General features: G+C 39.1%; 1 protein-coding gene across 34 annotated transcripts in view; it reads right to left on the bottom strand.

Moving 5' to 3' along the window:
* Positions 1 to 27,356, bottom strand: part of CADPS (calcium dependent secretion activator) — a 448,877-nt gene that overhangs the window by 316,057 nt on the left and 105,464 nt on the right. For all 34 annotated transcript variants that reach the window (XM_039326616.1, XM_039326619.1, XM_039326630.1 and 31 more), the window contains exon 3: positions 21,378 to 21,710. In XM_039326616.1, coding sequence (XP_039182550.1) covers positions 21,378 to 21,710 — 333 coding nt within the window. The remainder of the gene's footprint in view (positions 1 to 21,377; positions 21,711 to 27,356) is intronic.

Below are 27,356 nucleotides of genomic sequence, written 5' to 3'. Positions count from 1 at the left end.
TTGGCTTTCAAAAGCCAATAGGAATCGTCCAGGCTGTCTCTGCCCTGCTGAGCCCGCCAAAAGCCCCAGTCTGCAAACGGTGCTGCAAGGAAAGCTTCCCTTCCTGCTGAGCAACTACTAAAAGTAAGTAAAAGAGGGCCAGGGGTGGGAGGCCGGCGAGTGCAGGGAGGTTTCTGGCACATGTGGGGCCCGGCGGGTGCCTTACCTGCCTGGGCTGGGCCAGCTGGTGGCCCAGCCTGTGGTCTCCCTGCACCGTCGCTGCCGCTTGCCGTGGCTGCCCAGGAGTTCCTGGGCCTGCCTGCCACCACCCCAAATGGGCAGCAGCCAAGGTAAGGCTAGCGGGGCAGCAGTGGGAGCAGGGAGGGTTTCTGGTGCGCGTGGGGCCTGGTGGGTGTCTTACCTGCCTGGGCTGGGCCAGCTGGTGGCCCAGCCGGTGGGCGCCCTGCAATGTCACTGCCCCTTGCCAGCTAGGCCTCTGCCGGCGCAGGGGGCGGCACCATGGATGCGCGGTGCTCCCGGGCAGGGAAAGTCCTCGACTTACGACCAGTTGAGTAGTTCTCGACTTACGACCAGTTGGGGGTCACGGCATTAAAAAGGTTGAGAACCACTGCTCTACAACAAGATGTGACCATTAACAATGCAGTTTGCTGTTGCTTTTCATCTCTTTGCAGTTTTGCTTCAGGTGTAAGTACACCTAAATAATGATGCAGCATGTTTTTCACTAAACCTAAAAGAAAGGTAGGATGAAAGGAAATCTGGAATTTGGATTCTGTCTGGAATCTTTACCGCATATCGGATACTAATACAATCGAGCAAGTTCAGAAGTATTTTACAAAAAAAGTCTTGCATTCTTCTGTCCATAATAACCACCTTATGCTACCAGGCTTGAAATTCTCAGCTTGGAAAGTATAGAACTGCGACACTTGTGGTTAGATATTGTATACAAAATTGTACATAGCAACACTTTACCTGTAAATGACTTTTTTCTAGCTTTAATCGTAATGTAACACATGTGAACAACTGCTTTAAAGTTAATGTAAAGCTCTAAATCTGACTGTAAAAAAAAAAGATTTTTCTAAAAGAACTGTCAAAGTCTGGAATATTTTACCTGATTCAGTTGTCTCAGCCATTAACTTTTACACAGCTTTATTTTCACTCCATATTTTAAGAGATCCCTAGCAGAATATTCGTAAGTGCACTGGTGGGCCTATCACTCCCTGTCACATTTTGATTTTCTTATTTTCTTTGTTTGAATTTGTCATTTTTATTTGATGAATAAAAATAAATAAAATAAAAGGAGGAAGAAACTGATTCTGTGGATTTTTTATAAGGTAATCTCTAGCATGGGGAGCATTTGCCTATAAAGTCACCAAAAGTCGGACATGACTGAATGGTTAAAACAACAACATCTAGTGACACATCTGCATTAATCATGAATCTCTTGATGACAAAACTCTAAATTTGCTTAAGCTAAATACATTTGTTAACTTACAGAAACCCCACCACCATTAATACTATGATATTACTACCCAGATTCTGAATTTTCTAATTACAGATGCTGAAAAAAGAGCCTTGTTACTTTACTGCAAAATCTCAAACCCAATTATATTAAACTCCAAAACTTAGACATCTGCAGAATCATTTGAAGGGGAAAAAAATTAAATGAAAATGGAAGGAATGCTTATCTAACTGAAAGCGATGGGCGGATTAGCTGTGTTCACAGCTCTATACTAAAAGCTGTGTAGAAGATCAAGACTTTCAGAATGATAGTCAAGGAAAAGTATACTGTTTTCTTACGCTGGCAGGAATAAATCATGTGGAAATAAAATGAGATGATGAAAATTAGATGATTCCAGAGTATTTACATCAAGCCACTTCAGAGTTCCATCCATTCTCAAAGGCAAGATATATTTTGATGAAATCTTTCCATTGATTTATAAACTATTCCAAGCTGTTTTACATTGTTGCATTTTCCATGTGTTAATAAATTATAAAAAAAATGTTTTTGTGGAAGTCAGCATTATTTAATGCTATATGTTGCATTGTCTCAGCACTTGCTTAGAGTAATGGATTGTCATTCTGTACTTTGCTATTCATGCTGGCTCAGTAGAGCTTCATCTAGCGGTGTCTGCACAGCTTTCATTTTGATTTCATTTGTCTCCTTCCATAGAATAGCATCCCCACTTCTAGTCAACCTCTTTTGATCCCTTCCTCCAGTTGAATTTACAGGGTATTTTGCAAAACTTGACTTGACTCCCACCTACTTACTTTAACTTTATTTTGCCAATAAACTCGCTCATCTCTGGCCATTATAACACATTTATTTATATACCTCAATTATTGTTTACCTTCTGTTGAAAGGACAGTATGCCTCCTTGATGTTTCCTTGATATTAATATGAACTGTTTATTACACAATCTTAGAGCTTGTATTTCCATTTATTAGAGGGTGACTCAGTGCATGGAAATGAAAAAGTGGACAGTAATTGAGTAATTTAGAAACAGAGAGAGATGGATCACCTAACTATCTGGACATTCATTTATGTCTGTCTGTCTAGATCAGTGGTTCTCAACCTGTGGGTCAGGACCCCATTTGGGGTCGAATGACCATTTCATGGGGGTCGCCAAACAACGCAGTCCGCCATTTTTTCCCCCTTTTCCTTAGCTGTGCTACTTCCTTTTAGTCTATTGGCTTTTGAAAGCCAATAGAATAGACTCTCTTGAATAGAGTCTAATTCTATTGGCTTTCAAAAGTCAATAGGAATTGTCCAGGCTGTCTCTGCCCTGCTGAGCCCGCCAAAAGTCCGATTCTGCAAACGGTGCTGCACCAGTTGAGTAGTCCTCGACTTATGACCGGTTGGGGGTCGCAGCATTAAAAAGGTTGAGAACCACTGGTCTAGATAGCTAAATAGCTAGCTATCATCTCATCATATCTGTCTATCTGTCTGTCTGTTCGTCTATCTGACTGCCTGTTGTCTGTCTGTCTATCTATCTATCTATCTATCTATCTATCTATCTATCTATCTATCTATCATCCTTAAAATTATCAGCTTCTTTACCTTATAAAATTTTAGTTCTGTGAAGTGCTTGGTGTTAATGCAAATATTTAGGTTCCGGATGTTAGAGGAATGAGTGTTTCCCTATGTACAAACAAGCCTTTGTATGCATATTTTAATATTGAATGACTTCAGCCTTTCATTCTCTTTTTTCCCTCTTCCTTCTTTTAATACATGGGTTATTTCTTCCATTTCAGGCAAAGGTGTCATGGAACTGGAAGAGGAATTAAATGTTGTTGTTGTTAATTGCGAAGTCGTGTCCGACCCATCGCGACCCCATGGACAATGTTCCTCCAGGTCTTCCTGTCCTCTACCATCTTCTGAAGTCCATTTAAGTTCACACCTACTGCTTCAGTGACTCCATCCAGCCATTTCATTCTCTGTCGTTCCCTTCTTCTATTGCCCTCAATCTTTCCCAGCATTAGGCCCTTCTCCAGTGAGTCCTTCCTTCTCATTAGGTGGCCAAAGTATTTGAGTTTCAACTTCAGGATCTGGCCTTCTAAAGAGCAGTCGGGGTTGATCTCTTCTAGGACTGACCGATTTGAACGCCTTGCAGTCCAAGGGACTCGCAGGAGTCTTCTCCAGCACCATAGTTCAAAGGCCTCAATTCTTTGGCGCTCAGCCTTTCTTATTGTCCAACTTTCACAGCCATACATTGCAACTGGGAAAACCATGGCCTGGACTATACGCACTTTTGTTGGCAGGGTGATGTCTCTGCTTTTTAGAATGCTGCCTAGATTTACCATAGCTTTCCTCCCCAGGAGCAAGCGTCTTTTAATTTCTTGGCTGCGGTCCCCATCTGAGGTGATCTTGGAGCCCAGAAAAATAAAATCTGTCACTACCTCCATTTCTTCCCCATCTATTTGTCAGGAATTGAGAGGGCCGGATGCCATGATTTTGGTTTTCTTAATGTTGAGTTTCAAGCCAACTTTTGCACTCTCCTTCTTCACCCGCATCAAGAGGCTCTTTAGTTCCTCTTCACTTTCTGCCATTAGAGTGGTATCATCTGCATATCTTAGGTTGTTGATATTTCTCCCGGCAATCTTAATTCCAACTTTTGTTTCATCTAGCCCTGCCTTTCTCATGATGTGCTCTGCATATAAGTTAAATAGGCAGGGCGACAGTATACAGCCTTGCCGGACTCCTTTTCCAATTTTGAACCAATCAGTGGTTCCGTGTTCGGTTCTCACTGTTGCTTCTTGACCCGCATATAGGTTTCTCAAGAGACAAATGAGATGGTCTGGTACTCCCATCTCTTTAAGGACTTGCCACAATTTGTTGTGATCCACACAATCAAAGGCTTTTGCATAGTCAATGAAGCAGAAGTAGATGTTTTTCTGGAACTCCCTAGCTTTCTCCATGATCCAGCGTATGTTGGCAATTTGATCTCTAGTTCCTCTGCCTCTTCGAAATCCTGCCTGTACTTCTGGTAGTTCTCGATCCACATACTGCTGGAGTCTAGCTTGTAGGATTTTAAGCATAACTTTACTAGCATGTGAAATGAGTGCAATGGTGCGATAGTTTGAACATTCTTTGGCATTGCCTTTCTTTGGAATTGGAATGTAAACTGACCTTTTCCAATCCTGTGGCCACTGTTGAGTTTTCCAAATTTGCTGGCAAATTGAGTGTAGCACTTTTACTGCATCGTCTTTTAAGATTTTGAATAGCTCAGCTGGAATACTGTCACCTCCACTAGCTTTGTTGTTGCTCAGATTTTCTAAGGCCCATTTCACTTCACATTCTAGGATGTCTGGTTCGAGGTCAATGACCATCTCATTGTGGTTATCTGGGATGTTAAGCTCATTCTTGTATAGTTCTTCTGTGTAGTTTTGCCATCTCTTCTTAATCTCTTCTGCCTCTGTTAGGTCTCTGCCATTTTGGTCCTTTATCATGCCCATCTTTGCATGAAACGTTCCCTTCATATCTCCAATTTTCTTGAAGAGATCTCTGGTCCTCCCTATTCTGTTGTTTTCTTCTATTTCTTTGCACTGTTCATTTAAGAAGGCATTCTTATCTCTTCTAGCTATTCTCTGGAATTCTGCATTCAATTGGGTGTATCTTTCTCTTTCTCCTTTGCCTTTCGCTTCCTTTCTTTCCTCAGCTATTTGCAAAGCTTTCTCAGACAGCCTATTTTGCTTTCTTGCATTTCTTTTTCTTTGGGGTGGTTTTAGTTGCTACCTCTTGTACAATGTTGCGAACCTCCATCCATAGTTCTTCAGGCACTCTGTCTATCAGATCTAATTCCTTAAATCTATTACTGTATATTCATCAGGAATATGATTTAGTTCATACCTGAGTGGCCTAGTGCTTTCCCTACTTTTTTCAATTTAAGCCTAAATTTTGCAACGAGAAGCTCATGATCTGAGCCACAGTCAGCTCCTGGTCTTGTTTTTACTGACTGTATAGAGCTTCTCCATCTTTGGCTGCAGAGCACATAGTCAATCTGATTCTATGTTTGACCGTCTGTGATGTCCATGTGTAGAGCCGTCTCTTGGGTTGTTGGAAAAGAGTGTTTGTTATGACCATTGTATTCTCTTGACAAAATTCTATTAGCCTGTGCCCTGCTTCATTTTGTACTCCAAGGCCAAACTTGCCTGTTATTCCGGTTATCTTCTGGCTTCCTACCTTAGCATTCCAATCCCCCATGATGATAAGGACATCATTTTTTGGTGTTAATTCTATAAGGTGCTGTAGGGCTTCATAGAACCGGTCAATTTCATCTCTTCAGCAGCAGTGGTTGGGGCATAGATTTGGACTACTGTGATATTGAATGGTTTGCCTTGGATTCGAATAGAGATCATTCTGTCATTTTGAGGATTGTATCCCAGTATTGCTTTTCCTATTCTTTTATTGACTATGAAGGCTACTCCATTTCTTCTGAGGGGTTCTTGCCCACAGTAGTATACCTGATGGTCATCTGAGTTAAATTCACCCATTCCTGTCCATTTTAGTTCGCTGATTCCTAAGATGTCGATGTTCAGTCTTGTCATCTCTTTTTGACTACGTCTAGCTTGCCTTGATTCATGGATCTTACATTCCAGGTTCCTATGGAGAAAAAATCTTTACAGCATCGGACTTTCCTTTCACCACCAGATATATCCACAGCTGAGCGTCCTTTCGGCTTTGGCCCAGTCGCTTCATTCTTTCTGGCGCTACTAGTACTAGCCCTTTGCTCTTCCCCAGTAGCATATTGGACACCTTCCGACCTGAGGGGCTCATCTTCCAGCGTCATATCTTTTTTCCTTTTAGTACGGTCCATGGGGTTTTCATGGCAAAGATACTGGAGTGGTTTGCCATTTCCTTCTCCAGTGGATCACATTTTGTCAGAACTCTCTGCTATAACCTGTCCGTCTTGGGTGGCCCTGCACGGCATTGCTTATAGCTTCATTGAGTTACGCAAGCCCCTTTGCCACGACAAGGCAGTAATCCATAAAGGGGAGGAATTAAATAGGGTGAGGAAAACACTACATGTCAAAAGCTCCAGCATCAGAATAATCATTATTCTGTCACCATTGTTCTAGTTTCACAATATTTTACTCTGAGTTTTTTTTGCTTCCTGGATTTCTAAACAAAAAGGAACACCCAGAGGTGGCCTTCCTGTTAGGCAGAGTGAGGTGGTTGCCTCAGGCATTATGTCTAGGGAGTCGCAAAAGGACAACAAATTGTTTTATATTTGTTATTATTGATTTTTTACTGACACAGATGGAAAGATGTCGGATTTTCTAGCTTGGATGGCAAAATAACCTGTCTTAGTTTAAATACAGTGTGTATGTGAACATGGCTAGATGGATGACCCCATTAGCTTCTGGGCCTCAGGCAACAAAATCCCTTGACTAGGACGTTAATTCTTTGGAATCATTGTTTCTCCTACACAGTAAGAATTGGTGATTGTGGTCATGGCCAAGTCCCTTTAAGCAGGGCATTTTCCTCAGAAGGAGTGGGAAACAAAATTGCTTGGATGATTTGAAGTTTTCTGCTCGGAAATACTCTTTTGATTAAGGAAGGAAAGATCAGCCAATATGGAAAAATAAAAGAGGTGGAAAAAAATCTAGTAGCATTGAGTAAGGGTAAAATAGGTACAGTGTATCTACAGGATCAATAATTGCACATCTATGGTTCCTGAGATAGCATGAGAAGCCACGAATTATTTGAAATTCAGCTTCTCAGCTTCCAATTACAGGTAGTGCTTGACTTATAACCACTTGTTTAGTGACCATTTGAAGTTATAACAGCATTGAAAAAGGGACGTATGACCGGTTTTCACACATATCACCATGGCAACATCCCCATAGACCAGTGGTTCTCAACCTGTGGGTCGGGACCCCATTTGGGGTCAAACGGCCATTTCACAAGGGTCGCCAAACAATGCAGTCTGCCATTTTTTTCCCCTTTTCCTTAGCTATGCTACTCCCTTTTATTCTATTGGCTTTTGAAAGCCAATAGAATAGACTCTCTTGAATAGAGTCTAATTCTATTGGCTTTCAAAAGCCAATAGGAATTGTCCAGGCTGTCTCTGCCCTGCTGAGCCCTCCAAAAGTCCCATTCTGCAAACGGTGCTGCACCAGTTGAGTAGTCTTTGACTTACGACTGGTTGAGTAGTCCTCAACTTACGACCGGTTGGGGGTTGTGGCATTAAAAAGGTTGAGAACCACTGCCATAGAGCATAATTCAGGTACTTGACAACTGGCATGTATTTATGATGGTTGCAGTGTCCTGGACTTAGGTGACCATCATTTGAGCCCTTGTCAGTCAGCTTCTGACAAGCAAAGTCAATGGGGGAAGCCACTTGATGATTGCATGATTTAACAACTGCAGTGATTTACTTAACAACTGTGGCAAAAATAAATAAATAAACAAACAAATAAATAAACAAAATAGGGCAAAATTCAGTTGACAGCTGCCTTGCTTAAAAACAGAAAGTTTGGGCTCAGTTATAGGTCAAGGACTACCTGTACAGCACTGGAAGAAAAGTTCACCTCCAAATTCTTTCTTCCCAAATTTGATGCCATGTTTTTTCTGAGGTTCAGAGAACTTGAAAAGCCTCCTCAAGGAGGCATGGTTAGAGCTTAAGCAATAGAGGCAAGAGCATTATTTTAAATCCAAACACCAACTAGCAGTTAGAAGACAAAAATAAAAACTCCTTAATTTCACAGCACATTGTCAGATCCCCAAAGAAATATATCACTCTTCTTTCTACCCTATACATGTTTCTATATCCATTTGGGGGGGGGGCTGCCATTCTACTGGGAGAGGGGATGTTTTGCTTTGCTTTGCTTTGCCACACTGCCTTTCCCCCACAGGAAGGAATGCAGCTGAATACCATCCCCCTTATCTTGGAGCCAGAGGGAAACGAAACTGAGAGAGATCTTGAGGAGTGCGCCAAAAGAGCCAATTACCAAAACAATATACCACCTGTGGATTGGCCAAGATTCAAATGGACAGTGGGACCCTGGGGGAAAAGTAATGAATATTACTTTTGATATACTGCTTGTGCGTTTTTTTTTCTCCAGACCTCGCTTTGCTTCCTAGCTATTACTAACTCCCAATAAAAGTTCCTTTTGAGACAATGCCCGTTTCAAGAGTTCTGCTTTCTTGGGAGACCTAGTTGAGGCTGGTTCTTACAGACTTAAGCACTCCCTCCACCAGCAATCAGCATGCAGATCAGCATAGATTAACTTCAAGGTTGACATCAGACCAACAATCAAGTAACCAATAGCCCAATGAAGAAACTGCCAAAGAAGCCAACAGCAAACAGCCCAACCCAAAAATCTCTAAGACTACCCTCAACAACTCTGACAGGCAAGCCATTAGAATATAAACTGACAGCAAACTGCACTCCTTATTAGCATCAATGATGTTACCTAGTTTGGGTAATGAAATGTCTGCAAGAAAACAAGCAAGCTCAGAGAGCACCAAGGACCCCTCAGACTTAACCATAATTTTTCAACTGGAAAATGTGAGCATCCTAGATCAAGCTAAATCCAAAAATGCTAGATAATTTTTGAAAGCTTGGCATTCAGACAAATTAACCATCAACAAACACATAGAGATAAGCTACATTTACACACCATTCAAAAGAGATGATAAAGAAGCTAAAAAAGAACAAAAGATTGCTCACCAGCAGTCTGAGCAGAAACTAATCCCAGGATTAAGACCAAACAAGAGATCAAGCAATAAACAACAGCCTAATCAAGGAACTACCAAGGAGAAAAATTCACTCCCACCAACTTTGACAAAGCAAGCTGTACAAGATTCCCACCAATTCTGACAAAGCAAGTTATTATAGAAAAAGAAAACAAACCCCATTCCCTTTTAGCACTGAATATAACCTAGTTGGGTAATGCAACATTTACAAAACAACAACAGCAACAACCAAGCTCAGAGAGCACCAAGAATTCCATAACTAGTTTGCTGCAAGATCTCAAGCCCTAGGAGGCCAGACAGTATGAAAAGGAACAATATCAGCATTTTGTTTTCCAATAAGCAGCTATTTTGTGACTGGCAAACTATTTTGTAAACAACCAAGTCCTCAATAATGTGTTTAAGAATCCGCAGCATGCTTATAAACTATCAAATGTGTCTACTGACTCCAAACATTTTAGCATCCTTAACTCTTTCTAAATTCTAAATAACTTCTAAATACCTTGGGAGAAGTTCCAGAAATATTGGAAGTTCTCACTTGCAAATTATTGCTCTATTTACATACTGTGTGATATGAACAAAAGGGACTTTGTCTTGAATACATGCCTCACGTGTAGAATTACATGTGAAAAGAATACTAAACAAAGAATTGGACTGAATCATATTTATTTGGAATGCCAGGTAGTTCATAATTAAACATCAACCACAATATGATAAACATGATTATAGCTTTACATCTAGTTCCCTCCTCCATCTTTTGGGTGACAAAGTTGTCAGCTAAGTTTACATCTAGTTCCCTCCTCCATCTTTTGGGTGACAAAGTTGTCAGCTAAGTTGGTTAGGAATCTGTTTGTTCTCCCGCTCACTGCAGAGTTTGTCCCACAGTTGATATCTGGATAGTTGAAGTCTTCTATTACTACTGTGGTATGCTTCCCACATACATTTGTTAACTGGTTGGCAAAGAGTCCATCTATTTCTTCTGATTGGTTGGGTGGCCTGTTATGTATGCCACACTTTGATTGCACTGTCACTGGACCTTTTTAACCACACCCTGTGATGACCCTTTTTGTATTTAAAAAGTTTTATTAATAATTAACAAAATAACCCACCCATCTCCACCCCCTACCCTCCCCCCCACTTCCCAGAGCCAAATACAGGGTATTACAAGCATATTAAACATAATCTAATTAAATTTAACGAATATATTAAACATAATCTAATTAAATTTAACAATTTATACAACAATTAAAATCATACTTAACCCTTAACTTCCTTTAAACCTTAATAACATATTATAAACAAATCCATTTGTAAGCAATTATTACATCTTTTTTAAAGATTTAATCATAAAATAAATGGAACTTTTTAGTTCCATATTTAATCTGAATATAATCTATCCATCTTCTCCATACCATAATATATCTTTCTTGTGTATGATCCTTTAAATAAGCAGAAATTTTAGCCATTTCTGCTAAATTAGAAACCTTAAGTGTCCATTCTTCTAATGTAGGCAAAGAATCTTTCTTCCAATATTGACCTATCAATAACCTTGCTGCTGTAATTAAATTCAACATTAAAATAGTTTCTTTAACATCAAAATCCTCAAAAATCCCTAATAAAAATAGTTGAGGAGTAAAGTTTATCTTCCTTTTAAAGATATTTTGAATGTTCCACCAAATCATAATCCAAAAGACCCTTGATGACAAATTATTTGTCCGAAATGATATAAGTCTCCTGCTTGGTTGGGAGGAGAGAATTGGAGGACTTCTAGAGTTCCTTCCAACTCTATTATTCTGTTTTGTTATTCTGTTAATTGTTCTATGATTATGTGTATCCATTCCATCAAACCCAAAGAAAGTCCAGAATGGTATACGATCTCCTGCTATGAGCGGGGGAGGGGGGGGTTGCACTAGATCTCCAAGGTCCCATATTCTATGTTCTAAAGCAAAACACCAGCAAGCAATAGAGAGAGGAACAAATACAATATCTATTTCATATACTCAGTCAGGATGGGTCAAAAGTCAAGGAGGGCACCAAAAATAGTGGGGAGAAACAGATCCAGGCCTTTCAAGACAAATTAACATTTAGAAAATTGGGGAAAAAAAGTCTGTGACCCTGTACCATCTCCAGCAACTGAGCTTGCCTTGAGTATAATAGAAACAGAGTAAACCTAAAGTCAGTGCTGTTTTCCAAGCTTTGAGCTGAATTTCCAAAACTGCCAATGCGGCGCTTTCATCAGAACTGTCTGCACTAACATTTAAGGGGGTGAGAAAATGATTTCAGGGGAAAATGAAATATGTGTGTGTGTATGTGTGTTTGTGTGCACGTGCTCGTGCTTGTGTGTGGAGTATTAGAGGGATGAAGAATGGCTTAGAATGAGAAATAAGTATCTTCACCCCACTTCTGAATCTGGTCATCCCCAGGGCTTGCTTCTGTCCCAATCAACTCTGACAGAGGTCATCTACCACAATGGCAATGATAAGGTTGTCTGTTGATGCTTCATGGGAAGAAATTCCATTCATTTCTTTCTTTCTTTCTTTCTTTCTTTCTTTCTTTCTTTCTTTCTTTCTTTCTTTCTTTCTTTCTTTCTTTCTTTCTTTCTATTCAGCTCCCTTGCTGGTAGAAGAGTGTGCACTTCCGTAACAAAAGGCAAAGTTACTCAGGGCCCAGCTGGCATATCTCTATAAACCCTTGATTTCTAAAAATAATCAGTAGCTCCAGGAAGCCACACAGGAAATGAACTGAAGAAGATGGGAATAAATCTACTGAGAGACCTAAATGAGGGAGGAGAAAAGGTCTAGGTCCCAGACAAGCACTGATCACAGTAAACTATTACCACAGTTGTTAGTTTTTTTGAGCATTGTCATTTTAATCTCTACATGCAGTGATCTCTTTTCTCTCTTTTCTCTCTCACCACAGAAATAGATCCAAATCCTTACGAAAAGGTTTACCCTTCCACTACAAACTCTATCTTAGTTTATTCCAAAACTTGTCTTCTATAAAATGTCTTTTCTCCAGAGAGTCTTTGTTAATTATCGTCCTTCTCAGACACATATTAAAAATAGCAAAGTAATTCTTGCATTAAGCATTTGCATTTTCACTGAAATGTGTACTTCTAGCAAATTCCTAATTAATTGCTGGTTTGTGGTTTAATGAGCAAAAAAAGGAACATAAATAAAATCAGGCAGGGCATTGCACTCCAGCTTTGAAACTAGCACTGCAGATGTTATACTTGGAACATCTTACTCTACCAGAAAAGGGCTACTATGTACTTATTTAATTGTATTTATTATTTTTTATGCCACCTTGTAGGGGAGATGGGTGGCATAAAAACTTAATAAATACAATAAAATAAAGAAAGAAAGAAAAACATAGGTAAAATCAAATTTTGGATTCCTTTAAGGACTATTAACTATCAACTACCCATTCTTTCCTGAAAATAAATATTATGTAAAAAAAGAAACTTGTTTCATATAAATTTTGTCCTTTTGTGGAAGTAAAGATAGAGAGATTTTTAAAACAACTAAGAGAAGAAGCTGCATCAAGGGTGAAGTGCTTTTTTAAAAAAAACGTGTTTAATGAGAAACATCTAGCTTATAGATTCTTTTATACACAAGGTAAGATCACTTTGTCTTTTAACGTGTCACTTCATTATCACATTTCTATACAGACTATGAAAAAAATATATTTGGATTTTCATACCATTGCTGTACTGTGTTCAGCAATGAGATCTTACATGAGGATGAGATTGCCAAATTATTCATGAGATTTCAATCATTTTAAAAAATGAAATGGCTCCACTGTGAGATGGCATGATTGTACCCACAGCTTGGAAATGTTATTTATCTCTGCATTACAACAGCAAGAAAGAAAATGTAATTAATGCCAATGATATGCCTGCTTGTTGAAAACTTCATTCCCACAAACCACTAATGCTGTAATAACTCACCAGAAACATGGAACAGGTTCTGCCGATGTTTTGTCTTCTAGATCTAGCAATTTTCAGCAAAACATCAGATAGTTGGTGTGGTTTATTTTTTCCAGGTAAAGGTACTACTAATACATTAAGTGTCTAAAGAAATATCTCTGATTCATAACCACAATTTTTACATGTTGTATTTCATTTGCTCACAATATTGTTTCATGTCGGTGGAAAATGGCATGCTGTGTACACTGAAAAATATGGCTAAACTCAGGGTACTGATGGGAGTGGGCAATTCTTTCCAGCATAAATTACTGAAGGCACTGGGCAAACAGAATGTGTGAGTTGAAAGCCAGCAATTGATGAACTTAGAACCAAAAGTGAATTAAAACATCTCTCCTTTCTAACAAACCTTTCGCTTTTGTTTCTGTTTTTCTTTTTTCTTTTTTGCTGTTGCTGTTTATTCCTTCTTCCACCCAAAAATCGGTTAGCCAAGCTGGTGCACAAAAGGTCTTCCTATACTTGTGCACTGGCTGCTTCAAGAAGGCTTGTGAAGTTTGGTTGAGGGATACTTATGCCCAGGGGCTACGTTATTAAGTTTATTATTTTATTTATTTAATAAAGGAACTTAAATAGCCACCCTTTTCCCAGAAGGAAGGTAATGCCCATTTTCCTCTACATAGTATGTATGTATGTACTGTATGTCTGTATGTATGTATGTATGTACGTATGAATGTTTGTATGTATGTATTTGTTTGTTTGTTTTCTATTTATAACATTTATTAGCCACCCATTTTACCTCAGGGTAATTCTGAGCAGCTTACAATCATAAAATATAAAAATTGTATAAGCTAGAAGCATACTGTAAATAAGTTAATACAAAAAGCCAAACACTGTAACCCAATTAAAAATGGGGAAGGACGGAGAGGATGAGGGAGGGGGAGATGGGATCTGTTGTTAATCTATTGACCCTCTCCACTGGGATGCTCCCCCATTGGAGCCCCAAGCTAATTGGCCCAGCCAAGTCTTTAGGCTCTTAGGAAAGTTGGAAAGGTGGAAGCTGACCTCATTCTGGGGGGAGGGAGATGTTCCAGAGGGCAAGCACAACAACAGAGGCCCTTCTCCTAGACCATGCCAGCCAAACTACTCGGGCCCGCAGCATGTCTCTCCTGCCAGCATGGGTGGGATGGGCCAATCTCAGTGAGATGAGATGGTTCCCTCAAGTAGCCTGAAAAGCTTCAAAGGTGATTACCAACATCTTGAATTGCACCGGGCAGCAGACCAGCAGCAGACCATATGTGGTTATGTACAGTAGTGGCTAAAATTGTGGAAACCTTTTGGGAAAAGTGTATTTTTGAGGTTTGATGGCTAAAAACACCACTTTTTCTTTAAGTAGTACCATAAAATTATATATCAATGGAAAGATAATTTAATCAAGAATGTAATGCAACAAAGTTTGTTCAATTATCTGTACTGTATTCTATGAAAAGTTATAGCCAAATAACCAAAAAAAGGAAGCACAACTTGCTTAGGTTGATATCAGGTAGCTTTCCTTCATCTGATTGTAGCCAACGAGCATAAGTGTTTAGAGAGCCAATCAGGTTTTGGCAATGAGCCAATCAGATCACAGTAGGATTTAGTTCTTGATGTCATGTATTGAAGCTGAGAGAAGGACATTTGTTAGTGTATTATGTGATTGCTATCAAGTTGGTTGGGTTTTTTTGTATTATTTCATTTAGTGAGCTTGTAAAACATAATCAAATTAAAATAATGGTGCAAAGAGTTAACTGGTTGCCCAGAAAGTGATGTAAAATAGTATTATTAAGTCAGACATGTCAAACTCGTGATGTCATGTGACATTGCGCAACATATTGGCACTGCTTTGCCATTGCCAGCAATTGGGTGGGCGCAGCTTCCGTGTGACGCGTCCGGCCCACAGGCTGGCAGTTTGACACCTCTGTATTAAATGAACAAGGCTATAGTTGTAAAGAAATTAGAAGAAAAAATGGTGGAAACTTAACCAAAGGTGCCATTTCTACTGTACACTTTTCCCAAAAGGTTTCCACAATTTTGGCCACTACTATACATTCAGGTGGTCATCAACTTACGACCACAATTAACTCCAAAATTTCTCTTGCTAAGAGAGAGAGTTGTTAAATGAATTTTGCTCCATTTTACGAACTTTCTGGCTACAGTTGTTAAGTGAAACACTGCAGTTGTCAACTCAGTAACATGATTGTAAAGTGAATCTGGCTTACCCATTAATTTTGCTTGTCAGAAGCTCAACAAAAGGTAATCACAGGACCCTGGGACACTGCAACCATCATAAATATGAGTCAGTTGCCAAGTATCTGAATTTTGATCATGTGACCATGGGGATGCTGCAACAGTCATAAGTGTGAAAATCAGTCATAAGTCACTTTTTCCAATGCTGTTGTAACTTCAAACGGTCACTAAATGAACTGTTGCAAGTTGAGGACTATCTATCTATCTATCTATCTATCTATCTATCTATCTATCTATCTATCTATCTATCTATCTAATTTATTTTCTGCCCATCTGGTAACAAACAATTTTGGGCAGCCTCCAGTATTAAAAAATTAAAGATTAAAATCCTAACAAATAAATATCTTTAAAAGAATAAAAATAAAAATCAAGATAAAAGATAGTTAAAGATAGGGAAAGAGGGCGAGAGAGAGATGGGAGAGGAGGTGGGATTTCCTCTTAATTCAACAACCACCTCCAATGTGGTTGGACCCTGAGGACACAGATAAACCTCCAAGTGGCATCAACGACTCTCTAAAACAGTGGTTCTCAACCTGTGGGTCGGGACCCCATTTGGGGTCGAACGACCATTTCACGGGGGTCGCCAAACAAGGCTGTCTGCCATTTTTTTCCCCTTTTCTTTGGCCACACCCCTGGCACCCAGTGATGTATAAGTGGTTGGGGGTCACCACAACATGGGGAACTGTATTATGGGGTCACGGCATTAGAAAGGTTGAGAACCACTGCTCTAAAAGAATGCAAATGACCAGCTGCCTGCAAGGAGTATAAATTCCATTCCCCCAATCATCCAGTCAGAGTCGAAGAAGCTTCTTGGATGGGAAGCGAAACATCTTCAGAGAAAAATGAGAAAGTACAGTTGCCTCCTGATGAAAAAGCATCCTTGGGACTCCAATGTGATGTTACCCTGTTAGGGCGCAAAGTCATCTGGCAGAGCCAGGTCTTCAGGCTGCTGTGGAAGGACAGAAGACCAGGACCCAATCTCAGTTCAGGGGATAAGATGTTCCAAAGAGCAGGAGCCACAGCAGAGAAGGCCCTTCTCCTGGACCCATGAGCTATACCTGGTTACTTTATTTTTACTATTTTTAAAAATCTATTCCAATTCAAAGGGAGGCAGTAAATGCTTCTCATCCCCAGTGTTTGAGTCACAAAACTAAAGTGCTCACTGTAAATACTCCATTCTCCTGATAAACAAAATTATTCACTGATGTTACCTTAAGGATGCTGTGTTCCCTACAGGAAGCAGTGGTGCATTCAGCCCCTTGAGCCCTATAAAAACTAATTGACTTAGTTTTTAATGTGATGGGAGGAAAAATACATTGGGAGCAATTATTCATGTAAGTAGTTAAAGTAAATTAATACCAGTATTAAATCAAATCTTGTTTTCTTGTGACCCTACTCACTTTTTAGAATGTGGCTCCTGTTTGTTCACTTTTTAAAATATATCTACAAATCCATATAAATAAGAGATTTGTTAGGAAAAATAAACGTGAAATCGATGCAAATATTTACACAGACCTTTTAAAACAAAATCCCAGATTGACATACAACAAAATAGGAGGAATTGAAAAGGTAGAAATGGAGAGAACTAACAGGAATTAAAATGAATAGGAAACTGCTGTTTTGAAAATAAGAAATATTCCTAAAGGAGGAAGGTGTGTTGGATATGTTCACCACTATGAGTTATTTGTAAAAATAATAAAGATTGAATATAAATAAATAAATTTGTCATCTGACTTTTCATTTCTTGGATTTTTTTCCTAAGATGGGTCACTAAGTTATTAACCAGAGTAATTCCTGGTTAATATCTTCTTTTTACATCTTTTATATATCTATATCTTTTTTAAATAATGGGATGCTTTTAATTTTCATTTTTGATTTGGAGAAGGAGAAAGATGAAAAAATGTAAGAAAATTGATCTAGTCATGAAATAAAAATAATTTTTTTTCCTGGAACATGTAAATCTGAGAACCACAAAATTTCTGAAATTGCTCTAAAAAGAAATGCATTCAGAGGACAAACTCAAAGAATGTTACATCTCAATCTTTATAGACCAGCCTTCCTCAACTGCATGCTCTATATGCACTGTACATAAAGCATCCAGAACTGACAGCCTAAATTGCCAAACGCCTATAAAGACACAGATATGTAGATTCCAGCTGGCTATTACTATGATAATAATATTTAGTAACTAGCAGCTGACCATGGAGAACCAGTTTGGTGTAATGGTTAAAGGCACCAAGCTAGGTACCAAGAGACTATGAATTCTAGTCTTGTCTTCAAAACCAGCTGAATGACTTTGGGCCAATCGTGCTCTCTTAGTCCCAGGAGGAAGGCAAAATAAATCACTTCTGAAATCTTGCCAAGAAAACTGCAAGGACTTATCTACAAGACTGACTTGGAACCACATACAAACAAAAGACGGATGGCCATAGCACATCACAGAGCTGGAAGGGACCTTGCAGATCTTACAGTGCAACTCCTTGCTCAAGCAGGAGAACCTATACCATTTCAGACAAAAACCTCCAGGATGGAGCACCCACAACTTCTGATGGCAAGCCATTCCACTTAATTCTTGTTACAGCACCTACTTCTGTATTGTTTACAAAATGTGATTGTATCCATGTACTTATCAGGTGTCAAGGATGACTTAGGAGTTCTTATATTTTAAAAGTGTTCTGAATTTAATTGCAAGGGTGATAGAAAAGGTGCTGCTTCAACTGATGCCATAGACCCTAACCTGTCATCGCTATTTATCTCAAGACAATTTGCAGATCAACTTTTCTACTAAATGTCAATTGGAAACTGTGTGTGCTAAACAAGTAATTCCAGCAGTAACACTGTAATAGCAACAGCAGAGCTATAAAAGAGGTAATGGCAGAACAATCAGTCCCATAAAAATAATGAAAATGGAATGACTAAAGACAGATTCCACAGAAATCAACTATTAGCTTATGAAAGTGATGAAAGGTCTCAGCACAAGAAGTAATTATCATGGTGGAGTGAAGAAGAGGAGTTTGACTTGCTTTTTTGTTATTATTGCGTTCTTCTTCTATTGCACATTCATTTCTTTTGCCAGATAGCCAGCCTTCAAAGGTCAAACAACATATTGTACATTATAAAACCCATTCATTCTGAAGAGTTCTCAAAAACTCTTCAGGTAAAGGTGAAGCAGAAAATAGATGTGAACCTTTTGCTAATTCTATGGGTGATTTGCTCTAGATTGTCCAGGATTTCTGGCTTCCTATTGTTTCATGTGCACACACATAGAATTACAGAATTGGAAGGGGCATTGGAGGTTTTCTAGTCCAACCCCCTTGCAGGAGACCCTATATCACACACATCTCTCTCTCTCTATCCACTCCTCATGTTATACTAGTGAAATAATGAAAGCTTAGCATGTAATCAGAGTGGCATAACTTACCTGGGATGCTTATGATATACAAAACAGATCCTGCAAAGTCAACTCTGATCTAAATGACTAAAGATAAATTTCTTGATCCAGCCTAGCATATGATTCTCCAAGATCTTCATTTATCCTCCATCTGTCTTACTATTACTACTTAATCATACCTTGCTGTCTGACCCAGTGTAAATGTTAAGGAATCTTTGAATGTCACCAGAGGTGATCGCATTATTGATTGTTGATGCTTTAACCAACTAATGATCACATTCACCTTGCAGCTCCTGAAAGAACTTATTTTAACCTGCATTTCTGTGATGCTTGTAAAATTGTTTTCATTATTTTTAATCTAGTATTCTCTTGCCCCTTAAGAAATATCTCTCAATATCTTCAATTAGAATGCATTATAAAATAAAAGTTACAGACAGTGCCAATAAGTCACTATTTTGAAAGACTGTTTGGTCAAGTCCTGCAGATACTATGATCATTCTCCTAAAACTAGATTATCTGAGCAAGATCTCTGCAACTTTGAACAGGTGCAGAGATTCAGGGAAAAGCTGAGATATACAAAATGAAAACATCAGTTTTATTAATCTGTAACTATGGTAACCCCTCTAGTTTAGGATGAGCCAGTCAATTTCAAACTTGGCTCCAAAGGTTCAAGCGTTAAATGCATCAACTCCAGAATATTCATTCATATATTACTCATTCATTCATTCATTCATTCATTCATTCATACCTTCATGCATTCTCAATATTTGTACCTCTGGAAAACACTCCTTCCAGCAACAGAAAAGAATTTACTAAAAATATAGCATATGCCTCAAAAATTTGCATGAGATAACTACAGGTAATGATCTCTAGACTGCAAAAACAAAATAAATCAGATAAGGCTAACATATAGTTCAGGAAAGACAAAACAAAACAAATTAACTTGTTCAGCCAAAAGAGTGGGAGGAACCTTGGGTAAAAATTCTAGAAATAGATTTGATTGCACTTAAATGAGAAATCTAGTTTTCAATTACCAGCAATCCTTCTTGTAGTATGCATAAAGGAACACAATACAGAATACATATATTTCAGCTCCAGAATGCCATATGACCAGATACAGATCAGAACTTAGTTTATAACTTTGAATTAATCAAACTCAGCTGACTGTGTTTCCCTTTCATCGGAATTCTTTAACTTTCCCCTCTCGTTTTTTTCTTCTGTTCTTTAATATTCTGTTAACATTTTCTTGAAAACTTCTTAGAGTTGACATCAAGAAACTTTCTCCTTCTATTGCATCCTCCCTCAGATGCAACTTTATCTGAGGATGCACTGTCCTTTTTCACCTTGATGAATGTCATGAATCCCTTGTAAGCATTGTCAAGCATTTGTAAAACACTTTTATAGTCCCCTTGTCTTCCTCCAAATCTCCTCTGATGTCTCCAAAACTGTCTGGCAGCTCTCTTGTTTCTATGACCCACAGAGCCTTCGGGTCTCTGCTATGTCATTATCAGTACCATTAAATGTTCAAAGTCATCTAATTGAGATTTGAACCAACACATGTAACAGGTACTTTTTATAAGCTGTGACAACTCCCTAGCTTTTTTGTAGCACACAATTTCCTAAAGCCTCTGGTCATTGGTCTTGGCCTTGAGGTTCAAAGTTTTTTCAGATGGAGGAAGACTGGTTACCAGTTAGCCTAAGATTCTACCACTTTACAAGACTTAATTCCAAGGCTTAATTTTGCTGAAGACATCTAAAAGACTCTATATAAGACTCCAACCCAACGTCTCTATATCATCAATTCTTCGCCAACTGTTGTTAAGTAAAGGATGAAGAAAAGAGGTTCTCTTGTAATATTTTATTCAGCCATTCTATTCTGCTATAGTGAGGACCTCACAATCAAGCTCCCAGCACCAATAACATCCTGCATAATACACCCATACATAAGTAGGGTAGAAAATTGAATAATCAACAGATGCAAGTTATATCCTTCAGAGCATTCTTTCTCCATATTGCTAATTTATAAAGTATACATGGAAGAGTACCACATCCCTATTTCATTTGTTAAAAGACAAGAGGCAAATTGTCTAGGTTTTCAACCAAACCAAGCTAGGATGTCTTCCATCTGCCTGTGTCATTATGCATGGCTTTATGTGACTAGTCTGACTCCAAAAGCTAAGACTCCAAGGACTGTTCTGCCATGAATATTGGAATTGTCAATAAGATTGACAATACTCTGGATATCATTCAAAATGTTCATTCAATAAAATCCTAATCAGAACACAAGCACCCTACTTCATCCCATCCTGGTAGAGTCTGGTGGAATCACTCATACCTCAAAGTCTGCTAGCCTTTTGAATATCCCATCCTATACCCAAAGGCTAATATAAGATGTCATGTCAAGCATACCTTTCTGTGTTCCTCATAACAGAAAGAGCAGAAACAGAAGGAATAGCAAAGAACAGAGGCAAAGCTTGTTCATCTCCATCATATGCTTCAGACTAATGCCCTATCAGGAATAGATATTCTATTGTGTCCACAATTTCACAGTAGATGGTTCCCTGGACAATAAGCAGTCTTACCTGACATGCATTGTACAGGAGCTGATGTTCAAATTTCTTGATTCCCAAGATGTTCTGGAACATCTCATACAGCTGCTCCTTGCTGAGAATCAGCTCTGAAGCAGCACTTGCTGTCATTCTGGCTTGAGCTTTGCGTGGGTCTTCTTCCCCCCGATATATTGCATCAAATTTTGCCATCCAGGAACTCAGGACTGTCTCCTTACTGAGACCATCAATCTCAGGGAGGCTACGGACCCTCTTTTCGATATGTTTCTTGAAGACTTCTCGAGAGTCATTAGCTGAGAACCCACCACTTTGAACCATTCTGGCGACACGGTCACTTTTCAGAAATACCTGCAAGGTGAATAAAGACATAAACTTAACACTTCCTAATTGTGAAAGAATTGGAAATATATCTCATTATAAAACTCCATATGGGTCCCCATGTGCCACAACTATGTATGTGACATTCCAATCTGGGCATTTGATTGTGACATTTCTAGAATTCTAAAAATTGGAATAATAGAGCATCTACATTGTGAATTTGGGGGGAGATGGAGGGAGGGAAGAAATCGTCTATATGGCATTCTTAACAGAGCTTTCCAGAGCTAAATCTCTGTATTGTCAGTTAACTATGATCCTTTGTCACAGCACAGTTCAATAGCAGAGAATATCCATTCTATATGGAAGTTCAAATAGAATGGGAGAACATTGCATGAGAACACTGTCAAATTCTGAATATTTGAAGAAAAGAAACATGTTTTTAAAGGTTTCAGAAGCTTTATTATTTTGTTTTTAGACCATTCTCCACATTTCATGCTGACATCCAATCTATTTCACAATGTAAATGAGCCCTGGTCACACATACTCATTTCTATGCATTGGATGCAAATTAATATTATTTTGAATTTGCTTTCGAAGAATGTCATATTCTATGGTAATGAAATCATGTGCTGTTTCTTCCTGCATTCAGTCTCAGTTTTATGGGACAAATGGGCATCCCTAGATGACCTTGGCTGATTTTTGAAGAAGCTAATTTAGGTTCAGATTTGATTAGTGCTCAGAATGAAGAGCATGAGGAAATCCCAAAACTGTAAGCTAGTCAGAACATATCGTAGATGAAGACAATGGCTAATCACTTACTTCTGTTGCTAGGAAAAATACTATACCTATTTTTTTTTCCTGTAGTCAGAAATACCTGACTGTCAGTTCTATTATATCCATCTATGAGATTGTAAATGGGCATCATTTATTTTCTGTTATGATCTGTGTTTAACTCGCTTTCATTCATGTGTCTATGATTTCTAGGAAGTTTCCAGAGTTCCTTCTTTAATCCTTTTTTATTATGTTCCAAGGTCAGTACAATATAAGTTTTTAAAAAATGCAAGTATAATCCAAAAATACAATAGCAGTACGGATGTAACCATTATATAATTGTATTGTAACTAAGAGGGTATCCATTTTAGTGGCATCTGCAGCAAGCCACAAGGATGGACATGGCAATGCCATAAATTAAATGCTGGTGTCTGGTAGAAGTTGTGGCCTTTGTATGATGACACTGTTGAATATTTTTCCTTGTTTGCACCCTCATTTCCCTTGCAGACACCAATGAATTAATTACCGTTTTCCTTCCTTCATGCTCATATTTTATTTCTTATCTTATTTACACTTACATTGGCTCTTTGTGCTTTTTACAGCCTATGCCAACAAGACTCCTTCCATTCACGGATAAAGGAATCAGGATTGTACACCGCTCGAGAAAAATCTCCTAGCCCTTTATTTGATAGTGAAATAGCATTGTAACCATGGAAAAGAAGCCAGCTGGACTGAAGTAGTGGTCCCAAGGCAACAAAGTTGAAGTCTTTCCTTCAGCTGTTCCTGCCATTTGCTCATTAAAGAATAGACTGGATGCATAAAGTTTCTTCTATGAAATTAAAATTATCAAGTGTATGACCACAGTAGAGGTGTGTGTGTGAGATAGCTCAGCGGTTAAAGATGCTGAGCTTGTCAGCTGGAAAGCTGACCGCCTGGGGTCAGGGCCCGAGCACCATGCAACGGGGTGAGCTCCTGTTACTTGCCCCAGCTCCTGCCCACCTAGCAGTTCAAAAGTATGCAAATGCAAGTAGATAAATAGGTACCATTTTGGTGGGAAGGTAGCAGTGTTCCATGCACCTTGGCATATAGTCATACTGGCCACATGGCCACGGAAGTGTCTTCAGAAAATGCTGGCTCCCTCAGCTGAGAAACAGAGATGAGCACTGCCTCTTAGACTCCATTGGACAGAGGAAACCCTTACCTTTACTTTTATTTTATTTATTTATTTTATTTATGACACTTATATACCGCTTTAAGTGCAAGCACTCTCTAAGCGGTGTACACCAGTAAGCAATGTATATATATATATATATTTACATTGCCCCCAACAATCTGGGTCCTCATTTTACCTACCTCGGAAGGATGGAAGGCTGAGTCAACCTTGAGCCGGTGAGATTTGAACCACTGACCTGCTGAACACAGTCAGCTAAAGTGGCCTGCAGTACTGCACTCTAACTGCTGCGCCACCTCGGCTTATAATTTATGACCATGGGATTGAGCCATTTAATGTATTTTTCCAAAGCTTATGAACAATCCAAGGACAGTGAGATCCTCAATGTCACCTCATTACAATAATTCCCCCCCCCCAATTTCTGTTATTTCCCAAACTCTTTTTTTTTTCTGAGTATCTGCACTAGGTTCATTTCAGTAAACACTGAAATACCTTGCAGCTGGGCAGAAAAAATACAGTATGTTGTAAGAAAGATACATTACTTAAACAATTAACCTCATGGCATTGTGAAGCAAGTTGGGACTACCCATATACAGCAGCATAAATTTTCCAATATACTTTGACCAGCGAGGGGCATTGTGGCAGCGTTTAATTAAAAAGAAAATTGCAGTGAATGACAGGGTGCTATTTCAGAAGCAAACACAGTTCAGATCCTTGTTACTTGGCTGCATCTGGTGTGAGAAAGGCAATCTGTGTTTCTTGCTATCTTCAGGGTCTCTTTTTATCACCACTCACAAGCGTGGCAGAGTAAAAAGCACAGGTCAGATCTGGGGGATGAAAAGGCATTTGACACCATAAAAGCTACTTTGGGAACACGAAGAAATCATGTTTTTTTTTTCCCCCATCTCCCTAGCAGCCACTTGTCAACAATGACCTTTTTGCAACCACAGTGTGAAAAAAAAACACAGGACTCCATAAAATATGAAAGAGAGATGTTCACCTGGAAGATAGTATTATCCATAGAGTAAATAAAACATGATATTGCCCTTTTTTACCAAATGAAGTGAAGTTAATGGAAACCTGAAATGCTTTCATAGAAGCATAGACTCATAGGGCTGAAAGAGACTTGGGAGGTCTTCTAGTCCAGAGGTCCCGAACCTTTTGGGCACCAGAGACTGGTTCTGTGGAGAGAGGTTTTTCTGTGGACTGGAGAGGGTGCAGTTTTGTGTGCTGCCTGCATCTCACGGATGGGGCTTTGCTTGTTTGTGTGGACCAGTTGCTGACATGCCAGGGCCCGGTGCTGGTCCATGGACCAGGGGTTGGGGACCCCTGTTCTAGTCCAATCCCCTATGCCCAAGGCAGGAATCCTTATGTCATGGTTGTCCAATATTTTCTTGAAAACCTCCAATGATGGAGCACCCACAATTCTGAGAGGCAAGTTCTTCTCATTCTCACAACATTCTTCCTTATTTTCAGGCTAGATCTCCCACTGATAAGCTTCCCACCCATTGCTTCTTGTGCCCACCTTCAGATGCTATGGAGAGGTTTCCCCAGAGCTTAATATTCCATCATATAAGCACAGGACTTGTTCATACCCTGAATCCATCTGAAATGTTCAAATAAATTCTTGTTCTTATCTGTGTCTTTTCTAGAGGAACAACTTTATATTTCTTATTGAAACATGCAGGAAGAAGGTAGGTTTGGAAGGGACCTAAGAACCCAGCTAGTAGTTGGAAGCAGAATAGGACATATGCTTTTCAGATATCAGATACAAGAGGTATTTATGAGGACATTACTATCCATAGATACTTATCTCATAGTACGGAGGAACTGTATATGTGCTGCTTGGCTCCATTGGTCAGCATCCCAATGGAGAGGAGGATCACAACAGTTAAGATGGTGGCCAGCTTTGCTTCTCTTTAATGTGCATTGAGACTCACATTCATTTAACAAGTGGAACAAAATTGCAAGTGGAAATATTAAGGTTCCATCCATTTCTATATTTGTACTAATTGCAATTTAGTACAAATACTTTGAGGAAGCTGGGCAATTCAGAAATGTGAAAAATAAATAAATAAATTTCTTCAATCTCTATATTTTCACCTGTAAAATATCAGCAGTGAGAATTTTTAATAGAGAATTTTCAATATTGTTATGCTCAGTTGAGTCAACTGATTCCTGGTGACTCTGTGGTCCCCAAACAGTCCTGTCTCTTGCTGCATTATGCAATTCTTGTAATTTCATTTCTGGGGCATCCAGTTCTCCATCTATCGGCCTCAAATGCTGCCAGCTGCTTCTTCATCTTCTATCCACCTTGCCTAGCACTGTCATCTTTCCGATAGATGCATCATAATGTGTCCAAAATATGACACATGTTTGAAATAAATTAATAGTACTGAGTTGTCTTTGACCAAGCCAGAACTCTATGACTTATGAAGCCGTGTTTAAATCATTGATCTTTAATAAATCAGACAGAGAGAAAGAGAATGATGGATAGAAGCAGGGGCCAAGCAGGCTGTTATATTTAAAAGACTAGTTCATATTTCTGCAATAATTATAACCCGTCAGTGATTGGAAATAATCTAGTCCATGTGTATACAGTAAGTGGAAAAACTTGGCTGAGGTGGGCCCAGGAAAATACAACTGGGCCTTAACATCATGGTTGGATTGAATAATCAAAATAAGGCATTCAACATTCAATTGGACTTTAATACATACATTAATAAAATAAAACTTTATAAAGCCCTTCTTGGTGTCCAATGGAGAGGATCCTGTAAATGTCTGGAACCAATTTTGGAACCACTTTTTTTTTTTTTTAATCAGGCTCTGTTCACCCCCTCAGACACTTTTGTTCTCTCAACTCCTGGATATATGTCAGAATTCTAAGTACAAATAAAAAAGGATTTTGCAAGAGTAAGTTTTGCCAAACTTGCAAAAAGTGTGCAAGAGTTGCTCCCCCTATACATTTTCAAAGAATGTGGAAATTTCCAGTACTCCATCCTTCAATATAGGGATACCGCTCCTGGGAGATTTCACTCATGGGGAAATGGGAACTACTCAAAGCAGATTAAGTGGCAGAAGAGAAAAGGCTATCACAAACCAAACCAGACTAACAAGTAACAAGATAGATGCATTTGTCTACTTAGCACAAAAAGGAAGGATTATTAATAGGTTAGAGGGTCTAGAACAGGGGTGTCAAATTGCCAGCCCATGGGCCAGATGCATCATGCCAAAAACGTGCCCACCCCATTGCCGGCAATGGAGAAAATACATCGCAACACATCACGTGATGTTGCAAGTGTGACACCCCTGGTCTAGAATATTAATGTGTCTGAATACTGAGAAATGTATGGATACAGCATGTTCAGAAACAGCTGGGTAGGCTGTAGAAAAATTTGTTTTACATGGAGTTGAATGTAGTCTTGAAGACCACCCAGAAACTTCAACTCATGTAAAATGCAGTTCCCTAGTGCTTATTGGACAATCACAGTATTGTGGTGTCTTTACAGGGGTGCCATGGTTAGGTTAAAGACACTGAGCTTGTCAGTTGGAAAGCTGACAGCCCAGGTTTGAGACCCAAGTGTTGTGCGATGGAGTAAGCTCCCATTACTTGCCCCAGCTCCTGCCCATCTAGTAGTTCAAATGTATGCAAAAAGAAGTAGGTAAATTGGTACCCCATTAGTGGGAAGGTAATAGCATTCCACTAATGTGTCCTGGCATATAGTCATGCCAGC

The sequence above is a fragment of the Crotalus tigris genome, unplaced genomic scaffold (genome assembly GCF_016545835.1).
Source record: "Crotalus tigris isolate CLP2741 ecotype Arizona unplaced genomic scaffold, ASM1654583v1 scf7180000024342.5246164, whole genome shotgun sequence".
Lineage (NCBI taxonomy): Eukaryota > Metazoa > Chordata > Lepidosauria > Squamata > Viperidae > Crotalus > Crotalus tigris.
Note: the sequence above shows the minus strand (reverse complement) of the source record. Positions and strands in the feature narration are given on the sequence as shown.